The 22,795-nt window shown below is 43.3% G+C and overlaps 1 protein-coding gene across 2 annotated transcripts in view; it reads left to right on the top strand.

Moving 5' to 3' along the window:
• The first annotated feature begins 5,811 nt into the window (after positions 1–5,811).
• LOC128527589 (rho guanine nucleotide exchange factor 26-like) overlaps positions 5,812–22,795 on the top strand; it is a 48,602-nt gene continuing 31,618 nt past the window's right edge. Inside the window, exons 1-6 of one of the 2 annotated variants that reach the window (XM_053500048.1) lie at positions 5,812–5,953; positions 7,474–8,668; positions 10,558–10,609; positions 12,692–12,837; positions 20,411–20,467; positions 22,517–22,677. In XM_053500048.1, the coding sequence (XP_053356023.1) occupies positions 7,502–8,668; positions 10,558–10,609; positions 12,692–12,837; positions 20,411–20,467; positions 22,517–22,677 (1,583 nt within the window). In that variant the 5' untranslated portion in view covers positions 5,812–5,953; positions 7,474–7,501. Of the gene's footprint in view, positions 5,973–7,473; positions 8,669–10,557; positions 10,610–12,691; positions 12,838–20,410; positions 20,468–22,516; positions 22,678–22,795 lie in introns of both variants that reach the window. The other variant, XM_053500047.1, reaches the window with a different exon arrangement.

Raw genomic sequence — 22,795 nt, 5'->3', positions numbered from 1 at the left:
AGGCATGCTGGTCGTCAGCCGCCGCCCCGCCCACGCCACACTGCCCCCACCCGAGCTGTGACCGTCCCCGGTCACCACGACGAACTTGGTTTCGAAGGCGTGGAGGCGGTCGGCGCTGGCGGTGGAAACGCCGGCGTCCTTTGGCAGGTGAGGGATAAACGTGAACGTAGTCCTGAGGCGGTCCGGCCTCCACAAAGTTCAATGTTTCCCCGGCGTGCGGCTGGCAAGGCGCAAGACGGTCCCGGTGGAGCAAAACTCGTGCCCGCCCAGCCAACCGCACCCGGTAGATGACATCGGAGAGCCGAGCTATTACCGTACAGGGGCCGACCCAGTGAGACACACGCCCGGCCGAGAGCCCCCTCCTTCTCCTTCCAGAGGAACACACCCACACCTGCTCGCCAGCAGCAAAATTTCGCCCCTGGCTGTGAGTGTCCACGCCCATTCGCTCCATGGTTTCCCCTACCCGAAAGTCTTGCAGCGGTGCCCGCGAGCGCTGGGTGGGGCCCTTCTGCCTGGCGATGAGCGGTTCACAGTTCTGTGAGACCAGCGGAGCGACTGCGGGTGACGCAGTAACGCGGCTGCATGCTGGCTTGGACGGCTGATCACCACGGGAGGGCCTGGAGGACTGCACGGGGGGAACGTCCTGCGTCGAGGTTTCTACGTCGTGACGGCGCTCCACTTGCTCGCAGTACCGGCCACGCGCTTTGCTGCCCGGCCGGCGAGGTAAAACGCCGGTGTTAGCGCGCAGATTTCCCGCTCGGTCTGCTTTTGGAAGTTCCGCCCCCTGGGTGTGTGCTGCTAACCTGTCCGGCTGTGGTTTGGGTCCAAGCAACCTGGCTACCCCGAAGTTACCACGAAGAGTTGCGCTGGACAAGTTTAGCACCGCACCCCATCTCTCCAAAATGTCCAACCCCAAAACGCAGTCCTCCTCGACGTCCCCCACAATGAACCCGTGTGAATAAGTTCGTCCACCCACCTGGACTCGCGCTGTGCGACACGCCCTTACCTGTCTCTTGCTCCGGCGCTTGCGCTGCGCCAGCCTCCGCCCCGAGATCCAGCGCCGGGATTTTCACCTCGCCGCTCCGCGTTGGTTGACGTGGTGTGCTCGCTTTAGCGCCGTCGGGAAAGCGCTTCTTCGCGAGTAGTCGCTCCGCTACTCGGCGGCCCGCTTGGATTTTCAGTAGGTCTTCCGTTGTGCGCTCGAACCCGTTACTCTCCATCCCACTTCTGACACCAATGTAGCGTTTTTACGCCTGGAAGAATGCTGGAGAGACGAGCGAGCTTATTTGCTGCCCAATGCAATGGCTGGGAGTACTTTATTTATCATACAGCCGGTATGGCATGAGCAGCACCTTCACTCAGGAGCCTACCTCTAATTCAGCGTCAGCCTGAACTAGAGTCCATTTCACAGGGCCGAAGTCACTAACCCAAACACCTTTCCCCATCATGGTGAATACACCGACATCCCCGCAAGGCATGCTGGTCGTCAGCCGCCGCCCCGCCCACGCCACATTATTATTATTACACAATAGCACTTGAGCCCATCCCAGGAGACTTTGGGCATGAGGCCGGGTTTATCCGGAACAGGGTGTCCATATGGACACATCACATTCACTCACACACTATGGCCAATATGGAAACACCAATGAGCCTAGTCTGCATGTCATGGGGGAAACCCAACAAGCACGTGCGTGGAGAACAAGCAAACTTCACACACTCAGACGGGAATCGAACCCTCAACTCTGAAGGTTAAGGTGAGAGGCCACAGTGCTAACCTCTAAGTAACCAGTAGTAGTAGTCTTCATGATGAAGGGTGTACGCATCAATCATCAGTCATCAATGTGCAGCTTGTACTGTATAACAGTATAGATTCACTGTTCTCTGAAAATAACAACATACAGACATTATTGTCAAAATATCAGGCAACAAAAGTAAGTACACCCTAAGTGATAACAGCTGTACATCTTTACCCATGCAGAGTCACATGTCCTATTCATCATGGTCATGTGTTTGTCAGTGGCTGCATACTGTACTGTATGTCACCAGACCTGAGTCCTATTGAGCACCTGTGGGACATAGGAAAAAGAGGCTACAATTTGCACAAGCTCACCAAAATTGGACGGTTGAAGACTGGAATAATGTTGCCTGGTCTGATGAGTCTCGATTTCTGTTGAGACATTCAAATGGTAGAGTCAGAATTTGGCATAAACAGAATGAGAACATGGACCCATCATGCCTTGTTACCACTGTGCAGGCTGGTGGTGGTGGTGTAATGGTGTGGGGGATGTTTTCTTGGCACACTTTAGGCCCCTTAGTGCCAATTGGGCATGGTTTAAATGCCACAGGCTACCTGAGCATTGTTTCTGACCATGTCCATCACCATGTACCCATCCTCTGATGGCTACTTCCAGCAGGATAATGCACCATGTCACAAAGCTCGAATCATTTTTAAAAATCAAAAATTGGTTTCTTGAACATGACAATGAGTTCACTGTACTAAAATGGCCCCCACAGTCACCAGGTCCAATAGAGCATCTTTGGGATGTGGTGGAACGGGAGCTTCATGCCCTGGATGTGAACCCCACAAATCTCCATCAACTGCAGGATGCTATCCTATCAATATGGGCCAACATTTCTAAAGAATGCTTTCAGCACCTTGTTGAATCAATGCCACGTAGAATTAAGGCAGTTCTGAAGGCGAAAGTATGGCATTAGTATGGTGTTCCTAATAATCCCTTAGGTGAGTGTATATATACACTGTATACACACAATTATATTACATTATGCCATCATGTATTATTATTACACAAAAAAACAGATTAGACATCACTTTAACCTGGTTATTTTTTTAAAATCATATTAAAGGTAAAATGTCTTGTAGACATACAGTATTGTGTCAAACTTACTTTGGAGTGAAAGACACTGTGCGCTGTCTCTGTCTCTTATTTGGACACAAGATGGAGCCAAAAACATTTCATTCCATCAGCACAGTAGTTCATGTTTTCCAATTCCATATAAGAAATTTTATCCTTTATTTAAAAAAAATATATATTTTTATTGTTTCTTTTCTCTTACATTTACATTTAGGCATTTTGTAACTGAGGCGAAGTTGCATTAAACTTAAGTTGATGGTTTAACCTTAATAATTTAAATAAAACGACATTAAATGGTGGTTTAACTGGGCGGGTGGCACGGTGGCATATTGGTTAGCACTTTCACCTTCGCCTCCAATGCATGTGTGTGTGCCCTGTGATAGACTGGCACCCCGTCCAGGGTGTACCCTGCCTCATGCCCTAATTCCCCTGGGATAGGATCCAGGCCCCCTGCAACCCTGTGTACAGGATAAACTGGTATAGGCAACGAGATAAGATGGGATGAGATGAGATAATGCTGTTTTTGTATTTGTTTCAGTGTCAGAGCAAAAAATACATTCATGCACAATATTACATTGTATAATATTTAAATTAAAATGGATTAGACATCACTTTAAAATGGTTATTTTTATAAATAAGGATTAAAATTAAGAAGAAGAAAAAACACACACACACATACACTCACACTCTGACTGGTTAAGAGCTTTCAGATGTCTTGTGTCAAACTTACTTTGCACTGTCTCACTGTCTCACTGTCTCAGTCTCTCACTTGGACACAAGATGGAGCCAAAAACATTTAATTCCTCCATCAGAAGCTTTGAAATGTGGTTAAGATTCCTAATTACTGTCTGTTATATAGTGAGTCATGTTTTCTGATACCAAATAAGAAATTTGAACCTTTATTAAATACATTTATTTTGCTTACTCACTTGCATTTCTACTTTCTCCATGTGGGAATTTTATTAATTACATTTTTATTTCTTTGTTTTCTGTTGCAAATATTAAATTATAAAATGATCTGGAAGTCTGGAATTATTTAGCTTTAGAACCAACTTTATTTACTGCATCAATGGAGCTGGTTATATGCTGGAGCTGCATAGTTGCATTTTGGTTTATTGAACCTAGACTTATTAATTTGTTCATATAAAAGAATTTAGAGCTCCAAAAGATGCATTTTGAGACTGTAAATAGGCATTTTATCCAGCAGTCAGAGTAGAACTTTGCAGTAAAGTTCTTTTTTTCTGCCACCTAGAGGAGGAAAGATGTAATGCATGTTGCAAAATCAAGAGCTTTGAAGTTATTACATAATAATGTTTATAAACCAAAAATAAAACCATGAAGATCAAAATCAGACAAAAACAACCCTTAAGGAAACCTACTTTGACAGGGAAGTACATGTGCGCAGAGTGTAACCCGAGCTCAGGATCGAACCCTTCAGCTGTGACGCAGCCTCGTTAATAATAATAGTGAAATAGCAGAATATGGGGAATTCACTTTTAATTAGCTATTGTTCATTTATTCATTCTCTATACTGCTTATCCTATTTATGGTCATGGGAATCCTGGAGCCTATCCCAGGAGACTACAAGTAAGAGGTGTGGTACACAATGGACAGAGCACACACACACTCATTCACACACTACAGGCAATTTGGGAACACAAAATAGCCTACCCTGCATGTCTTTGGACTGTGGGAGGAAACCAGAGTACCCAGAGGAAACCCACCGAGCATGGAGAGAACATGAAAACACCATGCACACAGACCCGATGTGGTGATTGAACCCTTGTAGAGGATTATGTGGTATAGACGATGAGTAAAACTATTGGATGGGAGACATGGGAGTGTCAATATATATATATAAGGGAATTAAATAAATATGTGCAGATATCGATGAATGAAGAATAATATTAGTGGTTAGACTACAGAAAATTGTGCAATGAGTTATTTAGTTGGTGGCACGGTGGTGTAGTGGTTGCCTTGCACCTCCAGGATCTGGGTTTGATTCCCGGCCAGACTTGATTCCCGTCTCTGTGTGCATGGAGTTTGCATGTTCTCTCTGTGCTTGGTGGGTTTTCTCCCGGTACTCTGGTTTCCTCCCACAATCCAAAGAAATGCAGATTAGGGTAACTGCCGTTCCCAAATTGCCCGTAGTGTGTGTTTGAGAGTGTGAATGTGTATGTGTGTGTGTGCGCCCTGCGATGGATTGGCACCCTGCCAATGGTGTACCCCACCTCGTGCCCCAAGCCTCCTGGGATAGGCTCCAGGCCCCCTCGACCCTGAATACAGGATAAAGCGGTATAAAAGATGAGTGAGTGAGTGAGTTATTAAGGTGACATGGTTTCGTAGTAGATAGCACTGTTGCCTTGCACCTCCAGGGTCTGGGTTCAATTCCCACCTCGTTCGATGTTCTCCTTGTGCTTGGTGGGTTTCCTCTGGGTACTCTGGTTTCCTCCCACAGTCCAAAGACATACAGATTAGGCTAATTGGCGTTGCCAAATTGCTTGTAGTGTGTGTGAGGTCCTACCACAGTTGTAAAAATGGGAATAAATACACTGGTCACCAGTTGGTCTATGGAAGTTTCTAGATGGAAATGGATGGTTTATGATTAAATACACACACACACACACACACATATATATATATATATATATATATATTTATATATATATATATATATATATATATATATATATATATATATATATAGTAAAATATACTGTACGGGAATATATGCATAAAATGTGTAAAAACAAAAAAGGGGGATTTTAATTATTTAGCTTTTTTTCCCCTCATCATTTCCAATTGGTCTGGAACTTAAAAGGAATGTTTTGCAACATCAAAGTGAAAGATGGGCGTGTGCGTGACGTCACCAAAACTTGGGACAATCTCGCGCTCGCGTGCAACAGAACTCCGTCACTCAGTGTGTGCGAGGCTGCGCGCGAGGATGTGGAGTCACTGCGGTGGAGTCTGTTGAACCCGGGATCTGATCAGTGTGTGTGTGTGTGTGTGTGTGTGTGTGAAGCAGCGCTTACAGAACCGGAGCTGCGCGCGGGAACCGGATCATGAGCTGACGCGTCCAGGTAAAGCGCGCGCGCAGAGGTAAAGTCTTTCAGTGTGTTTCAGTCCGCAGAGATCTTATTATATAAGAGAGTAACACTGTGGCCGAGTGTGTGCCTCTGTTTCATAACACCAACACGCACCAGTACAGTGTGTGCTCCACTTTATACACCTTGTGTAACTCTAGTCTTTAATCTTTCCAGCTTTAAAAGCGATTCAAGCTGGCATTCCTTTGATGTGACTTTATTCTAAAAGCCAGGCACATACACCTTTCTAAACACACACACACACACACATATATATATGCATGCACAGCTTTCTTCAGGGAATTTATTTTTGTCTTGGTTGAACAGTAACTGCTGTGAACTTATCAAGTCTCGAGTTCAGAAAGAGCTGACACATACAGTATTTGTTTAGTTTGGCTTTTAAATCAATCAGTAAATAAATAAATAAATAAATGATACAATCATCATCAACAGCAACATCAAGAGCATTCGATCACATCTATAAACTTTCAGAAGTAAGGGTGACACACTGCACTTTTCTTTGTTTGCTTTCAATGCACACTTGTTAGAAATATCCTGGATTGTTATTTATTTATTTATTTTTTAAATAAGTGATTTAATAATTCAATCAACAACAAATAATTGGCAAGTATTTGATCACATCACTCCTGTATGCTTTCAGAAACACTGGTTTGAGATTGTACGTTTCTTTGTTGCTTTCAATACCTGCCTATTTACGATATCCTGGTTTGTTTATAAAAAAATAAACAAACAACAAAAAAAGTTGCATTTGATCATATCACTCTTACACGCTTTCAGAAATAATGGTGGTACACTGTACTTGTTGCTTTCAGTAGATGTTTATTTAGGATACTCTAGTTTGTTTTTAAATAAATAAACAAACAAACAAACAACAAAAAAGGTGCATTTGATCATATCACTCTTATACGCTTTCGGAAATAATGCTGGCACACTGTACTTGTTGCTTTTAGTACATGTTTATTTAGGAAAAAAAACAACAACAAACAAACAAACAAAAAGCATTTGATCATATCACTCTTGCACGCTTTATAATAATGGAGGCACACTGTACTTGTTTATTTAGGATATTCTAGTTTGTTTTTAAATAAATAGACAACAAACAAACAAACAAAAAGCATTTGATCATATCACTCTTATACGCTTTCAGAAATAATGGTCTGTGGTCCCTAAGCTCTGATTACGTACCTTAAATTTAGTTCTTAAATGTGACTGATGGTTACTAAGTATACAGAACTTGTTTAATTAATGCTACCACCCAGGCAACATGGAAAACTGCAGTTTGGTACCTTAAGTTCAAAGCTCAAAATATACTTTTTCCCTTTATTTTTATTATATAAGCTCTCAGAGACAGTATAATTTCCTTTTACTTAATATCTCTTTAAAGAGCCTTGTTCAGCCCTCAACTTCAGAGAGCTCCATTTGGTTAATCAGTGACCAGGGAAAGTAACAGGAAACTCTGGTTCACCGCAGTTAATCTTGTTTTGGTTTTGCTTCAGGCTGCAATGTTTGCGCGGATACCTTGCGATGGATTTTAGCAACGAGGTTGATCTTTCCAACAACAACAACAACTGCAGCAACGGCAACTTCAACGCTCCTCTGTGGAAAAAGCGTGCCACGGACCAGGTCTCGAACGCCAACCTGAAACCCAAACCGAGACCTTTGAGTTATCAGATTGACGGTGTCCTCATGACCGATTTCCCCTTGGAGGACAAGTGCTCTTTCACTCTCACGCAGCCTGCAGAGACGATCACTACGACACAAGGAACCATGGTGATTAAACATGTTTTGAACAAGCCTGCCCGTAAGACTCGCGTTGTAAGGAGCATTAGTATTGGGCATCTATCCAGTGGACGCTTTTCCCTGGCTAGATTCAGATCAGAGAATAATAATAATGAAGACTCTGTGGCCAGTAACCAGGTCTCAAAAAGCACTCAGTCTACAAAAACTGCAAATGGCTCGATCAAAACTAAGACCAAAAGAGATCATGATCCTCTAAAGCGACTATCCAGCCCAGTTACCCTCGTCTCCCAGAGCGAGCAGATTGTTTTCGGAGACTCGTCCCCAGCATCAGTTATTCAAACCCCACAGAAACCTACCTCCCCCTTATTGAATTCCCCACAGCTCTCCTCTCCAGTTGCTCTTCGAGCTTCATCTCAGAGTTCCATGTCCAGCACTCGTTCCCTTTCTTCTTGCTCTTCTTCCTCCTCCTCCATTCCCAGCACACCAACCGAACAATCCCTGTCTCCATCTGAAGACAGCGGCGTACCTCCAGTTTCACGTCAGTCCTCGATCACCTCCCAGGGTTCGGACGCCAAGTCGCCCCTGCCTCGCATGGTCCTCAGTACCCACAGCCCTGCTGCGTTAAAGCTGGGCACCCAGCAGCTCATTCCTCACAACCTGGCATCTGACAAACGACCCGGCAAAACCGGACAGTCTGGCGGGCTGATGGACCCTTCCAAACGTAACCTCCGTGTCCGCAGCATGGTGGAGAGCGGATCCTTTTTCTCCAGCACTAAGGAAGATGAAGAGGCAGATAGTGAGGATGCTCCTGGGCTGTTCAGGAGGGGCCTGAGGTCCACGTCATATCGCCGGGCTGTGGTCAGCGGTGTAGAACTGGAAGTCCCTTCTAACCTGCCAAGAGTCACAGAGATGAAAGAAGGACCCCGGAGTCCACGGCCATCCAAAAGCAAGGTGAGTGCAGCTTTATTGGAATCAGGAGCATCTTGTAGCTGCTGCTAAATTTGGTTTCCCACACTTATCAGTACTATCTTTTCGAAGGGGTTCTACCTGGGACCTTTTTTTGAAATGGAAACCTCGATTATACTCGATTTAGACGCAGTCTAAACTACAAAGCTTTTAGTTCTTGATTTCTGAAGTGGAAGCTAAATGGACAAATTTTAGGTAAATTATTTTACTTTTTAATGATTTTCCCAATTGTTGGTAGTACATGCAAAATCTAAAAGGATAGAACTGATTATTAGCTAGCTTACCAGCCAGCAAGCTTTGGAGTCTTGAATTAAAAAACCTCCTGATTTGGGGTCCAACGTAGACCTTTAAAGCATTTTCCATGAGGGACAAATCGAAGATAGACCTTGTGTCTTTTGGTCTTTGTGTGTACGCGGAGCTCGCATGTTCCCCCTGTGCTTGATGGGTTTCCCTTCAACATTCCAAAGACATGAAGTGTAGGCTGATTGGTGTTTCCAAATTGCCCATGGTGTATGATTGTATGAGGGTGTGAGCAAGTGTGGGCTTGTGCCCTACGATGAGTTGGCATCGCATCCAGGGTGTACCCTGCCCTTGTGCCCTGAGTTCACGGAGATATGCCCCAGGCCTTCTTAGACTGGAAAGGGATTGAAGTGGAAACCTTTTACTCAGACTACTAGGGAACCATTATAGGTCTCAAGTTTTATTTTAAAGCTGTATCTCATGATAGAATGATGATAAGGAATTAGTTTTATTTAATGGGTGCACGTACGGGATGTAATTTAACAGGCCATGTCATATGACCAGAAGCGCAAGGAACATTTTGTCGTTAGACTCAAATCCACTTGAAGCCGAAACAGTCGCTGCCTACCTGAAATACGATCTTGTGCCATTGTTTAGGCAATTAGATTCCAAGTGCTGTTTTACAGATCACCGAACACAGGGCTGATGGTAATTATGGCCTAGTTGATATTTGGCTGGAATGCTTCGTAATAAGCTGAGACATGCCTGTATTCCGTGTTTATTTGCTGTGATCAGGAAAGGAAGATTTTATTCTCATGACTGTGTTCTGTTATTCTGCGCAATCAAAAGTCCCGCTTTGACTTGAACACCCCGAGTCAATACTGATACTTTGGAAACATGACTATGAATCATATTATAGATGATTGTTTTTGTTTCAGAACATTTTCTAAGTGCGGTGAGATCATTCAATTACAATAATTATATTCCGTCTTTTCTTGTCTTCCCCGGCTCTTCTCGGCACAGACTGTTGTCCCTCTGTTTGTCACGATCTTTAGACTCTTAGTCTGATTTTCTTATCTAAAGAGATAAAAGAGCACATCTAATATCTCACGCATGTCTGCCAAATATGGTGAAGTAACAGCAGCAATAAATATGAGAGATTAAATACAGGATGATGTCATGAACCAGCCACTGATTTCTGTCCCAATGTAGCATCTCGAGTAGGAACAGTGTCCATGCTCACCACAGCACCTTGAGAACTTGAGGACATGATTGCTTTCAGGACGCTCTAAGCACTGCAGTGTTCTTAAATTAGCTTAGGCACTTCCATGAAAAGAAGCAAACGTCCTATAAAGGGGTCACCGAGGTCAAAGGGTAGGAAGGGTCACCGCAGGGAGAAACGAGCCGTGTCCACTAATGTCCGCTTTTCAGAATTTGTCGGGGCAGTGTGAACAGGAGAGGAATAGAGTCACGTGTTTCAAGTCTTGTAACTAATGAATATCAGCTTTTGGATGTTTAGCGACACTGATTTCTTTTAATTAAACTCATATAAGATGTTTATTTGGAGTTGATTTGCCGTTAGCCCTTTAACACAACAGAACAGACCAATAATGATTCTTATCTATTTTTTGCAGAGTGGACAGAAGAAGAAAAGACTGCAGTCCCAAAGGACATTTGACAGCGAGGGTAAGACCCATAACACACACTTATAAACGCACTGTACACCGTAGATGTGGACATTTACAGCATGGTTTCACGTAGCAGAAAAACTAAGCCGATGAAAAGGAAAGGAGGTGAGGTGCGACGAGAACGTGTGGTTCCTTTCGTTTCGGTGTACGCTTATCTAGGTGGACTTTGTGCTGTGGACTTGTTAACCGCGGTCATGCTGGAAGGCTTCATTGGTTTGATAATAAAAATAAACCTATATTGCTACGGATCGTTAACTGGTCACACATTTATTTTTCGCTGGTCGCTGGGTGCGCGTTTATTATACCGTCTAAAAGAAGTCTTTGGATAAATCCATACTATTTATATTAAGTTTAGCTTGTACATGGTGAACGCTGTATCCTTACAAGTAACTAAGAATAGTTTGTCTCCATTTTCTATGAACACAATGGCACTCCCTTTGTTTTTCCAGAAACCGCCAAGATGTTCCGAATCATTACTTAAAATTGAAACCAAAAAAAAAAAGATCAGGTTTCACATGCTGCGATTTCAAGTCCGTGATAAGAAAGACGTGTACGTGTTTTTGCTGCCGTCTCACGATCGCCGTCAAGGTTATGATTTCGAACTTGAAAGACGGTTACGCTCAGTCATGCCGCTAGGTTATTAACGATAATGTCTTGTACCTATGTTCACTGGTTATGTCATAGATGGTATATGAGTAATGTGATCCACACTGAGCAGATAATCTTTCATGAATCATTAACATTTGCACAGCTTGTCAGGACGTAGTTAAAGAGACAGACAGACAGAGACAGTAAGCAATTCAGGTTGGGATCAGATAGTCGGGTTTTAAACCGCTGCCATGTTCACATCATCAACAGAACAGAGATCAGTGCATGAATTAGCTGTTTCAGAGACATAGTAAAAGTGAGACGTTAACAGAAGGGAATATGGACGAGGGAATTAGATCGGGAAGTGTTTCATAAGGTCATAACGGTAGAGGTAGATATGACGTCTTTTCAGTGGACCTCTGATCTTCTCTTCCTTCAGAGTGGAGAGAGAGAAGCTGCCTGCCAAAACCCACATTCAAACCCAGACATGGAAGAACGTTCAGCAAGAAAACCGCTTCTGAACCATCCGTGTTAAGTTTCGATCTTTCGATCTTCACCGCTAGTGAGCTCGCGAGTCCACTTTGACTTCATCACCCATTTGTTCACGGCTAGCGCGAGCTGCAGAGCTACCTCGCTTCTAACACCAGGCTGCGTCCCAAAACCCCTGATCAAGGGCACTACATGGTGTGTGGGACAAGAACTTGTACACCCTACATAGTGCACTAGTTTTCAATTTTACACTATCTGGACTTCAACCCCAGAACGTTTAGCTAACGCGATGCTAAAGCGGAAATATAAAGAGAAACTTCTGATTTATGGGACTGTTCACCAAATCCATGGTTTGTTCTCCTTATCTTTTGGCTGAACAGTACCAGGAGGAGTGTAAAACTACGGTCACCCCTAGTCTGAGGGTCTCAGGTACAGTACAGCCGTGCTGGTGGTTAGCACTGTGTAGAGTTGAGGTTGACTCTTCCACACTTGTTTCAATTCCGATCCTTATTCGTTCATTTTTATGAATTCCTGCAATCACCACTTCACGCCGCTGGCCGCATTTCCATCACAAACATGCTCAGTGTGCTCGGCCACTTTGTTTCTTTTACCCTCAGCCACGAGGCGTCATTTTTCCAAACCGCCTCACCACATCCTATAGCTCGTTATTTACCAAGTGCTCCGTGTCGATTGTCCTCTATCCTGCATCAGTGTCAGTTTCTGACCGAAGCGAGGATGTTTTCGTGGTTTGTGGGCTGATTCTGGACCGAGCATTAAGGGTGTACCTGATACACTCGTGTTACGCTGTGTTTGGCAAAGCGTTTGTTTTTACAAAAAGACTTCTAAAGGACAGTAAAACAGCAGCGTTCCAAATAATCGAATGGACACTGCATGAAAGAAAGAATAAAACACAATCTGGCAACAAACCCAGGGTACGTTCTCTAATAGAGATTTTGCAATCGCTCCTGTATATCTGAGTGCGTATTTATTTCTTCACTTTCAGAAGACGAGGTTCTGTATCAGAACTACCAGGAGAAGGCTCTGCACAACGACTCGGATGAGGACGCCGAGTCGAGAGAGTCCAAAGCGGACGAGCGCATCGTGGTGCAGTACAAACCCATCCGGACGTCCTGGAGTCAGCTTAGCGTGGTGAGACGCAACACACACACACACACGCCGGTTTTAAACCATCATGTGAGCATGGATGCACACTTTCGTATACAACATCCCAGAAACCAGTTTTCCAGTATCTGTAATCGATATGGTTTCTGTGTGTGTAGAGTTTCACACCTTCCACATCCGGTGGACTTTCTGTTAGATATCTGATTTCCTCCGGGATAGTTTCAGAATTCCCCGTAAACCGTAAACACATCACATCAGTAAGGAGTCTGTGGTTTAAACCCCATGTTTAATTAAAATATACAAAAATGAACTGCTTCACATCCAGTACTGTGGAGTTGTAGATACTCATAACACTCTCATGCTGTGATTAAATTGTATTTTAATTTCCAAATAAATAGCCACACCCACACATATACACACACACACACACACACACACCTATCTGCACAGCAATCAATCAGCAGTCCTGTAGGTAATTTCTTTCATTTTTTGGTCTAAAGACACACACACACACACACACACACACACATAGTATGTTTTTATAATTCGGCAAACACTTGTACACATGCAAGAAAAAAAACATAGTGGTGGAGTTGAGGAATCCTGGAACTATGAGGAATGTGGTTCAGTCCGGTCACACAGGAGTCCCAAACATAACCACATAACCGCCCTGTGTGTGTATGTGTGTGTGTATGTGTGTGTATGTGTGTGTATGTGTGTGTATGTGTGTGTGTATGTGTGTGTGTATGTGTGTGTGTATGTGTGTGTGTATGTGTGTGCGGGTATGTGTTTGATAGAGAGAGTGTGAGAGAGAGAGAAAGAGGTTGGTATGAAATGACAGAGAGAATGATACAGAGAGAATGGGTCAGTGTGAGAAAAAAATAAGACAGTGTTAGACAGAGAGAATGAGACAGGGTGAGACGGAGAGAAGAGACAGGGTGAGAGGAGAGAATAAGGGCAGGGAGAATGAGACAGGGTGAGACAGAGAGAATGAGACAGGGTGAGACAGCGACAAGGAGACAGGGTGAGACAGAGAGAATAAGGGCAGGGAGAATAAGACATAAGACAGGGTGAGACGGAGAGAATGAGACAGGGTGAGATGGAGTGAATGAGACAGGGTCAGACAGAGAGAAGGAGACAGGGTGAGACGGAGAGAACAATTACAGGGAGAAGGAGACAGGGTGAGACAGAGAGAAGGAGACAGGGTGAGACAGAGAGAAGGAGACAGGGTGAGACAGAGAGAAGGAGACAGGGTGAGACAGAGAGAAGGAGACAGGGTGAGACAGAGAGAAGGAGACAGGGTGAGACAGAGAGAAGGAGACAGGGTGAGACAGAGAGAAGGAGACAGGGTGAGACAGAGAGAAGGAGACAGGGTGAGACAGAGAGAATAAGGGCAGGGAGAATGAGACATGAGACAAGGTGAGACGGAGAGAATGAGACAGGGGTTGATATCAATACATTACATTGGGTTTTTGATACAGAGAGCAGGAGTGAGACAAGTGGAGATATTAATGCATTGTGTGTTCACTGCCATAGATAACGTGAGCGAGACAGTGAGACAGTGTGATATGGTGTATATATCAATATCTCATCAATACATTATGAGATGACGAGAGCACTGTGTGCTCTCAGCCATAGAAAGTGAGACAGAGTAAGATGAGTGAGAGTGATGTAGGCTGGTGGAGGAGACATTAATATATTGTATGCTTTCCGATACAGAGAGTGAAACATAATGAGACAGGGGGAGAAATTAATACATTATAATGGTCATGACAGAAAGAGAGAGAGTGAGACAGAGAGAGAGAGAGAGAGAGATCTTTATACCTTATATTGGGTCTCTGACAAAGGTAGAGTATGACAGGGGTTATATTAATGCATTGTATTGTGTTTCTGACATTGAGGGTGAGACACAGAGAGATGGACGAGATAATACATGAAATTGTCTATTAATACTTCTATATTATTACATATATTATAATGTCTCTCTGACACAGAGAGAGTGAGACAGATAAAATGACTTCTTTTGTTGCTGCTACAAAGTAAATATTATTTTAGAGAATAAGAAGGAGTAATAATGAGGGGGAAGGACAGGGGAAAGAATTGGAAAGGGAAAAAGGACAGCAGAGAGCTTCTACATCCCTGGGGAAACGGCTCCAGTCAGGGCACGGCTCCAGCTCCTTGCTCGAATTCCGACAGCTTCGTCCCCGTGGAAAAAATGCTGAAAATGTGGAAGGCTGGATCTGTGCGCGGAGACTCCTGCGTGTGGAATTATGTAACCGGGTCGAAGTCTGGAACGGCGGGAGACTTTAATGATGCTTTCCACATTGCCGCTTCGTTCCGGGCCACCTTAGACCGGAATGTTCTGAAAATATCTTGGTAACACACAGAGACAAACGTACAGAAGTTATCAGAGAAGTGTGTGTGGAGAAGAGTGAATCCATGTGGAGAGGTATGAAGGGAGACAAATGAGTGCAATGGTGTGGACTCGGACATGGTATAGAGATGGAACTCAAGCAGGAAGGATAGGAATAGAGGAGTAAATGTTTTGTTGAAGCTTAGCAGATGTAGAGATCATGGAGATCTGCTCCGAGGTGGATAATGTACGGTTTCAGTTAAAGGGGCAGATTAGCATGAAAAGCCTCAGGTTTCACCTTGTGCCATGTCTCCAGGTTTTATTACCCCAGGTTTTGGTGTACTTTCCCCAAACTATCCTGTGTTTAAAGGAAGTATAAATTCTTCAAGTGTGCTCAAAGGAATTGAGAAGATCGAGAGGTCTCACGTGGTAATGCTTCCTACTTCAGTTACACACCTCGGGGTATAAATCGTTTCAATTCTAGTACACATATAAACCATCACTCCAATGTTTTGTCCAGGCACATGGCTGGTTCCTGGTGAACATTGCAGTTGGAGTATGAGGTACACCATGAGAGTTGTATGATGAATTCAGTGTGTTATAGAGTTAACATGAAGTCATCGCTTCAAAGTGACCGAAGAAGTCTCGTTTGTCTAATACGTCAGCAAGAAACCAAGAGGAGGAACAATTAACAATTTGAGGAGTTTCCCTTAATCCAGTCATTTGTGACATCACAAATATCCCATGTTACGCCCCTCCCCCGATAGCCCAGGGGCTGTAACATCATCTTCTGTCCTGATTCTTAGTTTCTGTCGCTCCTGGGTTTCTCAGAAGTGTCTAGTTTCTTGTGTTGAGGAGAGAAAACGTCTTTCTGTATGGAGGATGATGCTCCCTGATGTCATCACTTGGTTTCGGATTGAGCTTTGCCTTCTGGTGCTTTCTAGTGCTAGAAAGTTCAGATCCTGATGATGATGTTCGGTAAACGTTTAGTAAAGAGCTTGTTCTGCCACCCCTCACTTTTCCTATATTCTCTTGTCGCTTGTCTTCCATGTCCTGTTTTTCTTCATCTGGTCTGTTTGTTCTTTATGTTTGTTAAAGATTCTTGAAGGTAACGTCACGCCGATAGGATCCAGCGTGAGAAAAAGAAAGGGAACGTGTAATCACTCCAAAAACCAGATAGCTGTCTGAATTCAAAAGGAGAACATTCATCATTAACACCCGGTTTCTCCTTTATCTCTCAAACACTTACGCGGCACAGGTTCAGATCAGATTTCATTTTTAAAGTGTCCTCTTTGACCTGCATTTTCCTTTGCTTTAGTCCTTGTTCTTTCTTCTAACACTACTGTTTGTTACCCCATTTCATTTCACCGATTCCCAACCCACTAGCCAGGTCTCTATTTTAAACCAAATACATCTCATCACACCGCTGCTCGCATGGTAGTCATACATACACACAGTGTATCACACTTTCACTGGCCTCTTCCACCTACATGCACTCCTAGATGTCCAAAGCCTTTTTTCCTTTTTTTTAATTAATGCAGAACTATGCAATAAAGGTGTAGCAAGAGCAAGTGACCATGACTCCATGACTCACGGTACATCACAATACAAAATTATCACACCTGATCTTTTGTTTGTGTTTTGCACAACAGGTGCATTCTTTGAATACCAAAGATTACACCCAGATTTGCCTTCAGAAGTGCACGGGTTTATACTGATATACACGGAGCAGCTATAACATTAACACCACAAAACATTAACGCATTATCAATTATATACCAGTAAGCTGGTGACAGAATCATGGGCACCCAAGTGTCCTTTATTCGGAGCAAAGACCAGCCTGTCCGGTCCAATCTCACAAAAAAGCCAATGCAGCCAAACTGCTGGTCAAGAGAAAGGTACCAGAACACCCAGTGCACCACAGCCCATTGCACACAAGACCCAGCAGATAAGGAGGCCAATGCTGCTGTCTTGGCGGCCTCCAAACTCTCCAGATTTGGTTGAGCTTCATAGATGAACAAGAGAAACAAGTCTGATCCACAGAAACCTTATCTCTCAAGCCACAACACCCGAAGGATCTCCTGCCAACATCTTGGTGCCAGACATCCCAGTACCCCCAGAAGCCTTGTGGAGACTATGGTTAAGGCTGTAGGTTACTGATTTTCTGATTGTAAAGTCGGGGATTCGAGCCCCAGCACCGTAACCCTATCTGCTCCAGGCCCGCTGCATTTTGGCTGACCCTTTCCAAACTGGGACATGTGAAAAATTGTTCTGTAAGGCACATGTGAGAAATAATCAAGCAAGAAAGAAGATCATTTCATCAGAAGTTAAACAGGAATAATCGTCAGATTTTACACTGTTCTTGCTAATTTAAAAACACAAATGTAAGACTGAATCGCACACCCAGTGCACAGTCCTGCTGGCAAGTTTCTGGTTGTGTAAACAGACTTGAATAGTGAGTGCGCTCTTATGGTTTCTACAGCAGAGTTGTGTAAACAATCTTTGTTGGACAGCTACTGTATGTTTGTCGAAGGCCTAATTGGATTTATTATTCAACAGATGTAATAGGGTTTATTCCGTTTTATGTAAAATTGAAATATTTAATAATGGATATTATTCCATGGAGGTAATTTGCTTATCATGAACAGCAGCTTCTCATTAACACTGGACATAAACTATGCTCAGTTTGGCCGGGGTGACTGACTGCTCTCTGTTATTTAGGTTGTTGGATTAACAAAAGGCTAAATGAGGCTGTTTATATAGTATTTTTGCATAGATTATGTAACAAATGGTGGTTTAGTGGTTAGGATGGCACCTGGCACTTCCAGGTCCAGGGTTCAATGCCCGCCTTGGACCTGTGTGCCTGGAGTTTGTATGTTCTCCCCGTATGCTTGGTGGGTTTTCCTCCAGGTCCTTCGGGTTTCCTCCCACAGTCCAAAAACATGCAAATTAGGCTACAACTTGCTCATAGTGTGTGAATGTGCGTGTGAGTGTTGACCGGAGGTCCTACCACGGTCGTACAAATAGTAATAAATACACTGGTCACCATTGGCCTTCACAGACCCTAGCTGGATTACAGAGGTTCCTAGATGGATGGATGTGTATCGAAAGCCGTGCATCAAGCAAAGAAAACAACTAAGGAGAAATAAATGGATAAATTACATGAATTTGCTGAAAAGTTAACTTCACGGAAGAAATGTGGTCGGAAGATGCTTGGTGAAGTTGCATCAGAAAAAAAAAACTGTTGCTCAGCAATGTTGTTATGTGGCAAGAAAATGAAGTCAGCTGGTGACCTGAATGTACTGAAAGACCAGGGTATCACCGAGAGTTATCTATGGAGTTTTTCTTCCCTGATGGCATGGGTATATTCCAGGACTTGGGTTGTAAAAGTGTGTTTCTGGGAGCATGAGAAATCATTTGCACTCGTGATCTCATCAACATGTTGTGCATCATGATCAAAGCTAAGGGCGATCAAACAAAAGATTGCAGTGTGTGCCTGGAATTCTTACCTACTGTACTGTATCAGTTATTGGCCAACTTTGGTGTTGTACCTGAAATGAAACAAAAAATAAATAAACCGGTTATACAGTATCATCAGGAATGTTTTTTTTTTTTTTGGTTTGTTTGTTTTTCTGTCTGTAGATCAAAGATTTGACACACCGTCGTTGATTAAATAACTGTAGACCAAATTGATTTTGGAAGTACTGTATGTTCTGGGTCTGCTTTGGGATGGTGTGCACATTACCGGGCTCCATTAAGGCTTTCTCCTCGGGTGTGGTGAGGTCATTTGAGTCCCACTCCTGATTTGCTGTGCAGCGTTCGATAGAATCTGATCTGTGGTTTTGGGCGCTCCTGATTTGGGAAGTTTTTGTTGGGCACAAAGCAGCAGCAGAAGCTTTTCATTCGGCCGGCTCTCAGAGCGCTGTGGCTTTACAGCCTTGTTTTTCTGCCCTGGTTATGAATGAACAGAATGTGGCTCAGGTGCCTGCAGTTTCTCTCGAGGAAACTTGATCAGGGAAATGGTTTTATTTCAGTCTCTTTACACACACACACACACACATTAGAGGTTATTTGAGTATCACCCAACGTTTATGCTGTACAAGCTCTTTTATAGATGCTTGGACATGGTGTATACAACATTCCACCTTCTATAAGCACTGGGGTTTATTTATTTCTTTAAAAAAATATAAAAAGCGTGCTGGGACCAGGTGTGTGAAGGGAGTCTTTGTTACAGCGAGCTGATATCTGATTCTAGCGTCGTCCTTTAGTTTTTAGTTTCCTCATGCGCTATGTTGTTTACTCAGTTTAAGACATTTCCTCTGCCTTTCCCTCCACTTCACCTCTCACACTCCTTAAATACATGTAGTTTCATACTGTATCTCTGCAATTGATTTATAGCAAAATAGCATATAAGAGCTCTGAACAAAATTAAATAACCTCTACTGATTTAGCAACATTAGCAATACTAGCCTGCACTGCGCGGCACCAGCTAATTAGTTATCTATTTCATGTTTATTTTTTTGTCCTTTATAATGTCACCAAATATTTAACTTACCTGTAATTATTGTATAAGCACTAGCAAGCTAAGGCTAAGTGGCATATTGTATAAGGGTTACTGTTATCATGCTGGATTTTTTTTTGTTTGGCTAATTGTGTACTTTAAACCGTGTGCTAACAAGCTAGCTAATATTTAGCTTTAATTTTTTTTCTTTTTTTTTTTACAATTCCCTTTAGGAAGTATCCATCCATCCTACTCATTGACTAATTAACCCACCTAACTTAGTTACTAACTAACCCACCTAACTTAGTTACTAACTAACCACCTAACTTACTTACTAACCTACCTACCTGACTATTTAATTAACCTACTGTTCTACCTAACTGACCTACCAACCTGACTATCTAACTAACCTACCCACATGAATCATTAACTAACCTACTGTTCTACCTAACTAACCTACCCACCTAACCCTAACCCAGAATCCACCTACTGTAACTAACTAACTAACTAACTAACTAACTAACCTACCTTCACCACTATACAATAATATTTAGATTTGTATAATTAGTTCGAACAAGGTTCATTTTCATGCGGTGTAAACTAGCAGCCAATGTAACTAGCAAGTAATTACGCCAAGATGCTAACAACTCTAATTAAAAAATTAGACTTCTGTCCGTTCATAGCCAAGTCTAATCTTCGTCCAATCAGACTTCAGCGCTTCATCCTGTTGCTCTGGTCTCTTCCAGGTGAAAAAAAGCGGCGTGTGTGATCAGCTGAGCCAAGAGGAGCGCAAGAGACAAGAGGTAACGTGCTGCCTTTTTCTACCGTAGCCTTTTACCTTCGTTCTCCTTTCTCTCCGTCCGGCCCCCCTCTTTTCTCTGAGTGCTTTGGAACGTACCACTTTGAACAGCTGGTTTTTGTTGGAGAGCTTTTAAGACCAACCTGATACAAGAATGTATTGTATGTGTGTAAGTGCTTCTGCTTTTCAGCACCGTCTCTCCAGCATCCACTCAGCAACTGCTGTCCATGTATTAAACCCATAACTCATACTTAGTGTAAGCAAGAAGGCCGATAAATAAACCCGGTGTCCCACCGACTAATAAACAAACCCTAATATAGCCGTAATGGATAGATCTTCTCATATCCAAGCATATGAAGGTCTAACAAGGCTATAGACCTTCATGTCCTTGGATATGCCAAACAAGGCTAATCTGTCCATGTTATTAAATATCGCAACATTATCACCAGCGGCATTATCGGCATTCAGCTCGTCCTGTCGCAGCTGGGAGCATTTCTGAGAAACCTAAACGTATTGTTAGTTAAAATGTAATCGATCACCTGGAGGCTCACAATGATGTTCTTCTAAATTTAGCACCTTCCTGGAAGGGTGGAGTCGATTCCTAAAATAATTATCTAGCAGGTTTAGTACGTTGTGACATGTAACCAGGCCAGTGCCAAGACATACAGTAAGTCAGGCCTGCCATGTGTCTGAGTCATATAGGAGAAACTGAATAACATGATATTTAAAAGCTCTGGAAAGTGTCGAGAGCGCAGCTGATCTCTCTATTCTGATTCATCGATTTTCTCTACAGCAGCAGTTTCGAAATTAGCAACAGATTGTTTTCAGGGACGTTTTCAGGGCAATAAATCTCCTACGTAAGTAGGATGCCTGTGCTTAAATGGAGATCCAATGGATTTCGTTTTTTACGCAAACGACAAATCATGTCCAGAACTCCAGCTCGACGTCTGAATAGTGCATAAGGTTCGAGTACAGGGGTGTTAGATTTTATGAATGGTGTTCGAGTCAAAGCGGGACTTTTGATTGTGCAGTATACCAGAACACAGTTATGAGCGTCCCTTTATGTCGCTATATAATCCCCTGATACACTAACGCACTCATCCCAGTGTTTCACTAGTGCTTGGACACCATAAAGGTAGAAAGTTTTCTCAGTATGTCGGAGCTATGACCGGCTTGCCTGCTTTATGTCTGAGACGCTGGCCTCCCAAGAACTCCTTTAATGCCCCAAACATGTGGAAACGGCATGGAGTGAGATCAGGACTGTACGGGGGATGTGATGGGACTCCAAGCCGCATTCCTGTAATGTACAAGTGGCGTCTTTTCTTGGACAGCTTATCCATCGTTTTTCAATTATGAAGCGTTCCACTCGCTGAATGTTCACATTTCAAGAGTTTCACGCCTTCATCCAAACATCGTCTTCCAAATGTCATTGCAAGTCCCGTTTTGACTTGAACACCCCTCTTAGCTTTAAATTCTTACAGTGTGCCACGGAATTTTAAATAAATCGCAGATTTTAAGGAGGTATTTACTTCTGCAATGATATCAGAGGTAAAAAATGTAAAACGTTCAACTTTATGATTTCAGGCACAGGATGCACTTTCACTCGCTGACATAGCAAGCATTTTTTGTCTTAATACGTCTTAACTTCTTTAAAAGAGGCTGGCGAGAGAGCGGCCCGGTAGCGTGGGTATAAAACAGAACTGACCTGAGGAATGAAGACACACCGTGTCGGTGTAGGAGAGGAATCAGCTCATGAACATGGAAAGCCTTATAATATTTTTTAGCCTAATAATAAATGTATTTGTCGCCTGCAAAAATCCTACACTTAATCCAACACCTTAAACACGAGGGTTAATGGTGTTAGTAAGATCATAGCAAACCAAAGGCTGAAAAATGAAAAACATGATCCATGTGTTTTTATTGAATGATCATTCATTTATCAGTAGACGTATATAGATAGATAGATGGATTGACTGAGTAATGTCCAGGTTAGTGTTGGAGTTCATGTCTCAGCAGTATCTCCTCACTGTTCTACCTGTTGTGCGTCTCTCAGGCCATCTTCGAGGTGATCTCGTCCGAGCACAGCTACCTCCACAGCCTCATGATCCTCATCCGGCTGTTCAAGGACTCGGCAGAGCTCCGAGACACCATGACCAAGACGGACCACCACCACCTCTTCTCCAACATCGTGGACGTGTGTGAGGCCAGTAAAAAGTAAGAGCGTCCTTCCGTTTTATTGTCAGCAAAGAGTAGAGTGTGCTGAGGTTTTCTTGTGCAAAGAATTCTTCATCATAGCTAAGCTGAGAAGAAGCATCATCAGTCACATATCATA

This window comes from Clarias gariepinus, chromosome 7 (genome assembly GCF_024256425.1).
Source record: "Clarias gariepinus isolate MV-2021 ecotype Netherlands chromosome 7, CGAR_prim_01v2, whole genome shotgun sequence".
NCBI lineage: Eukaryota > Metazoa > Chordata > Actinopteri > Siluriformes > Clariidae > Clarias > Clarias gariepinus.
Note: the sequence above shows the minus strand (reverse complement) of the source record. Positions and strands in the feature narration are given on the sequence as shown.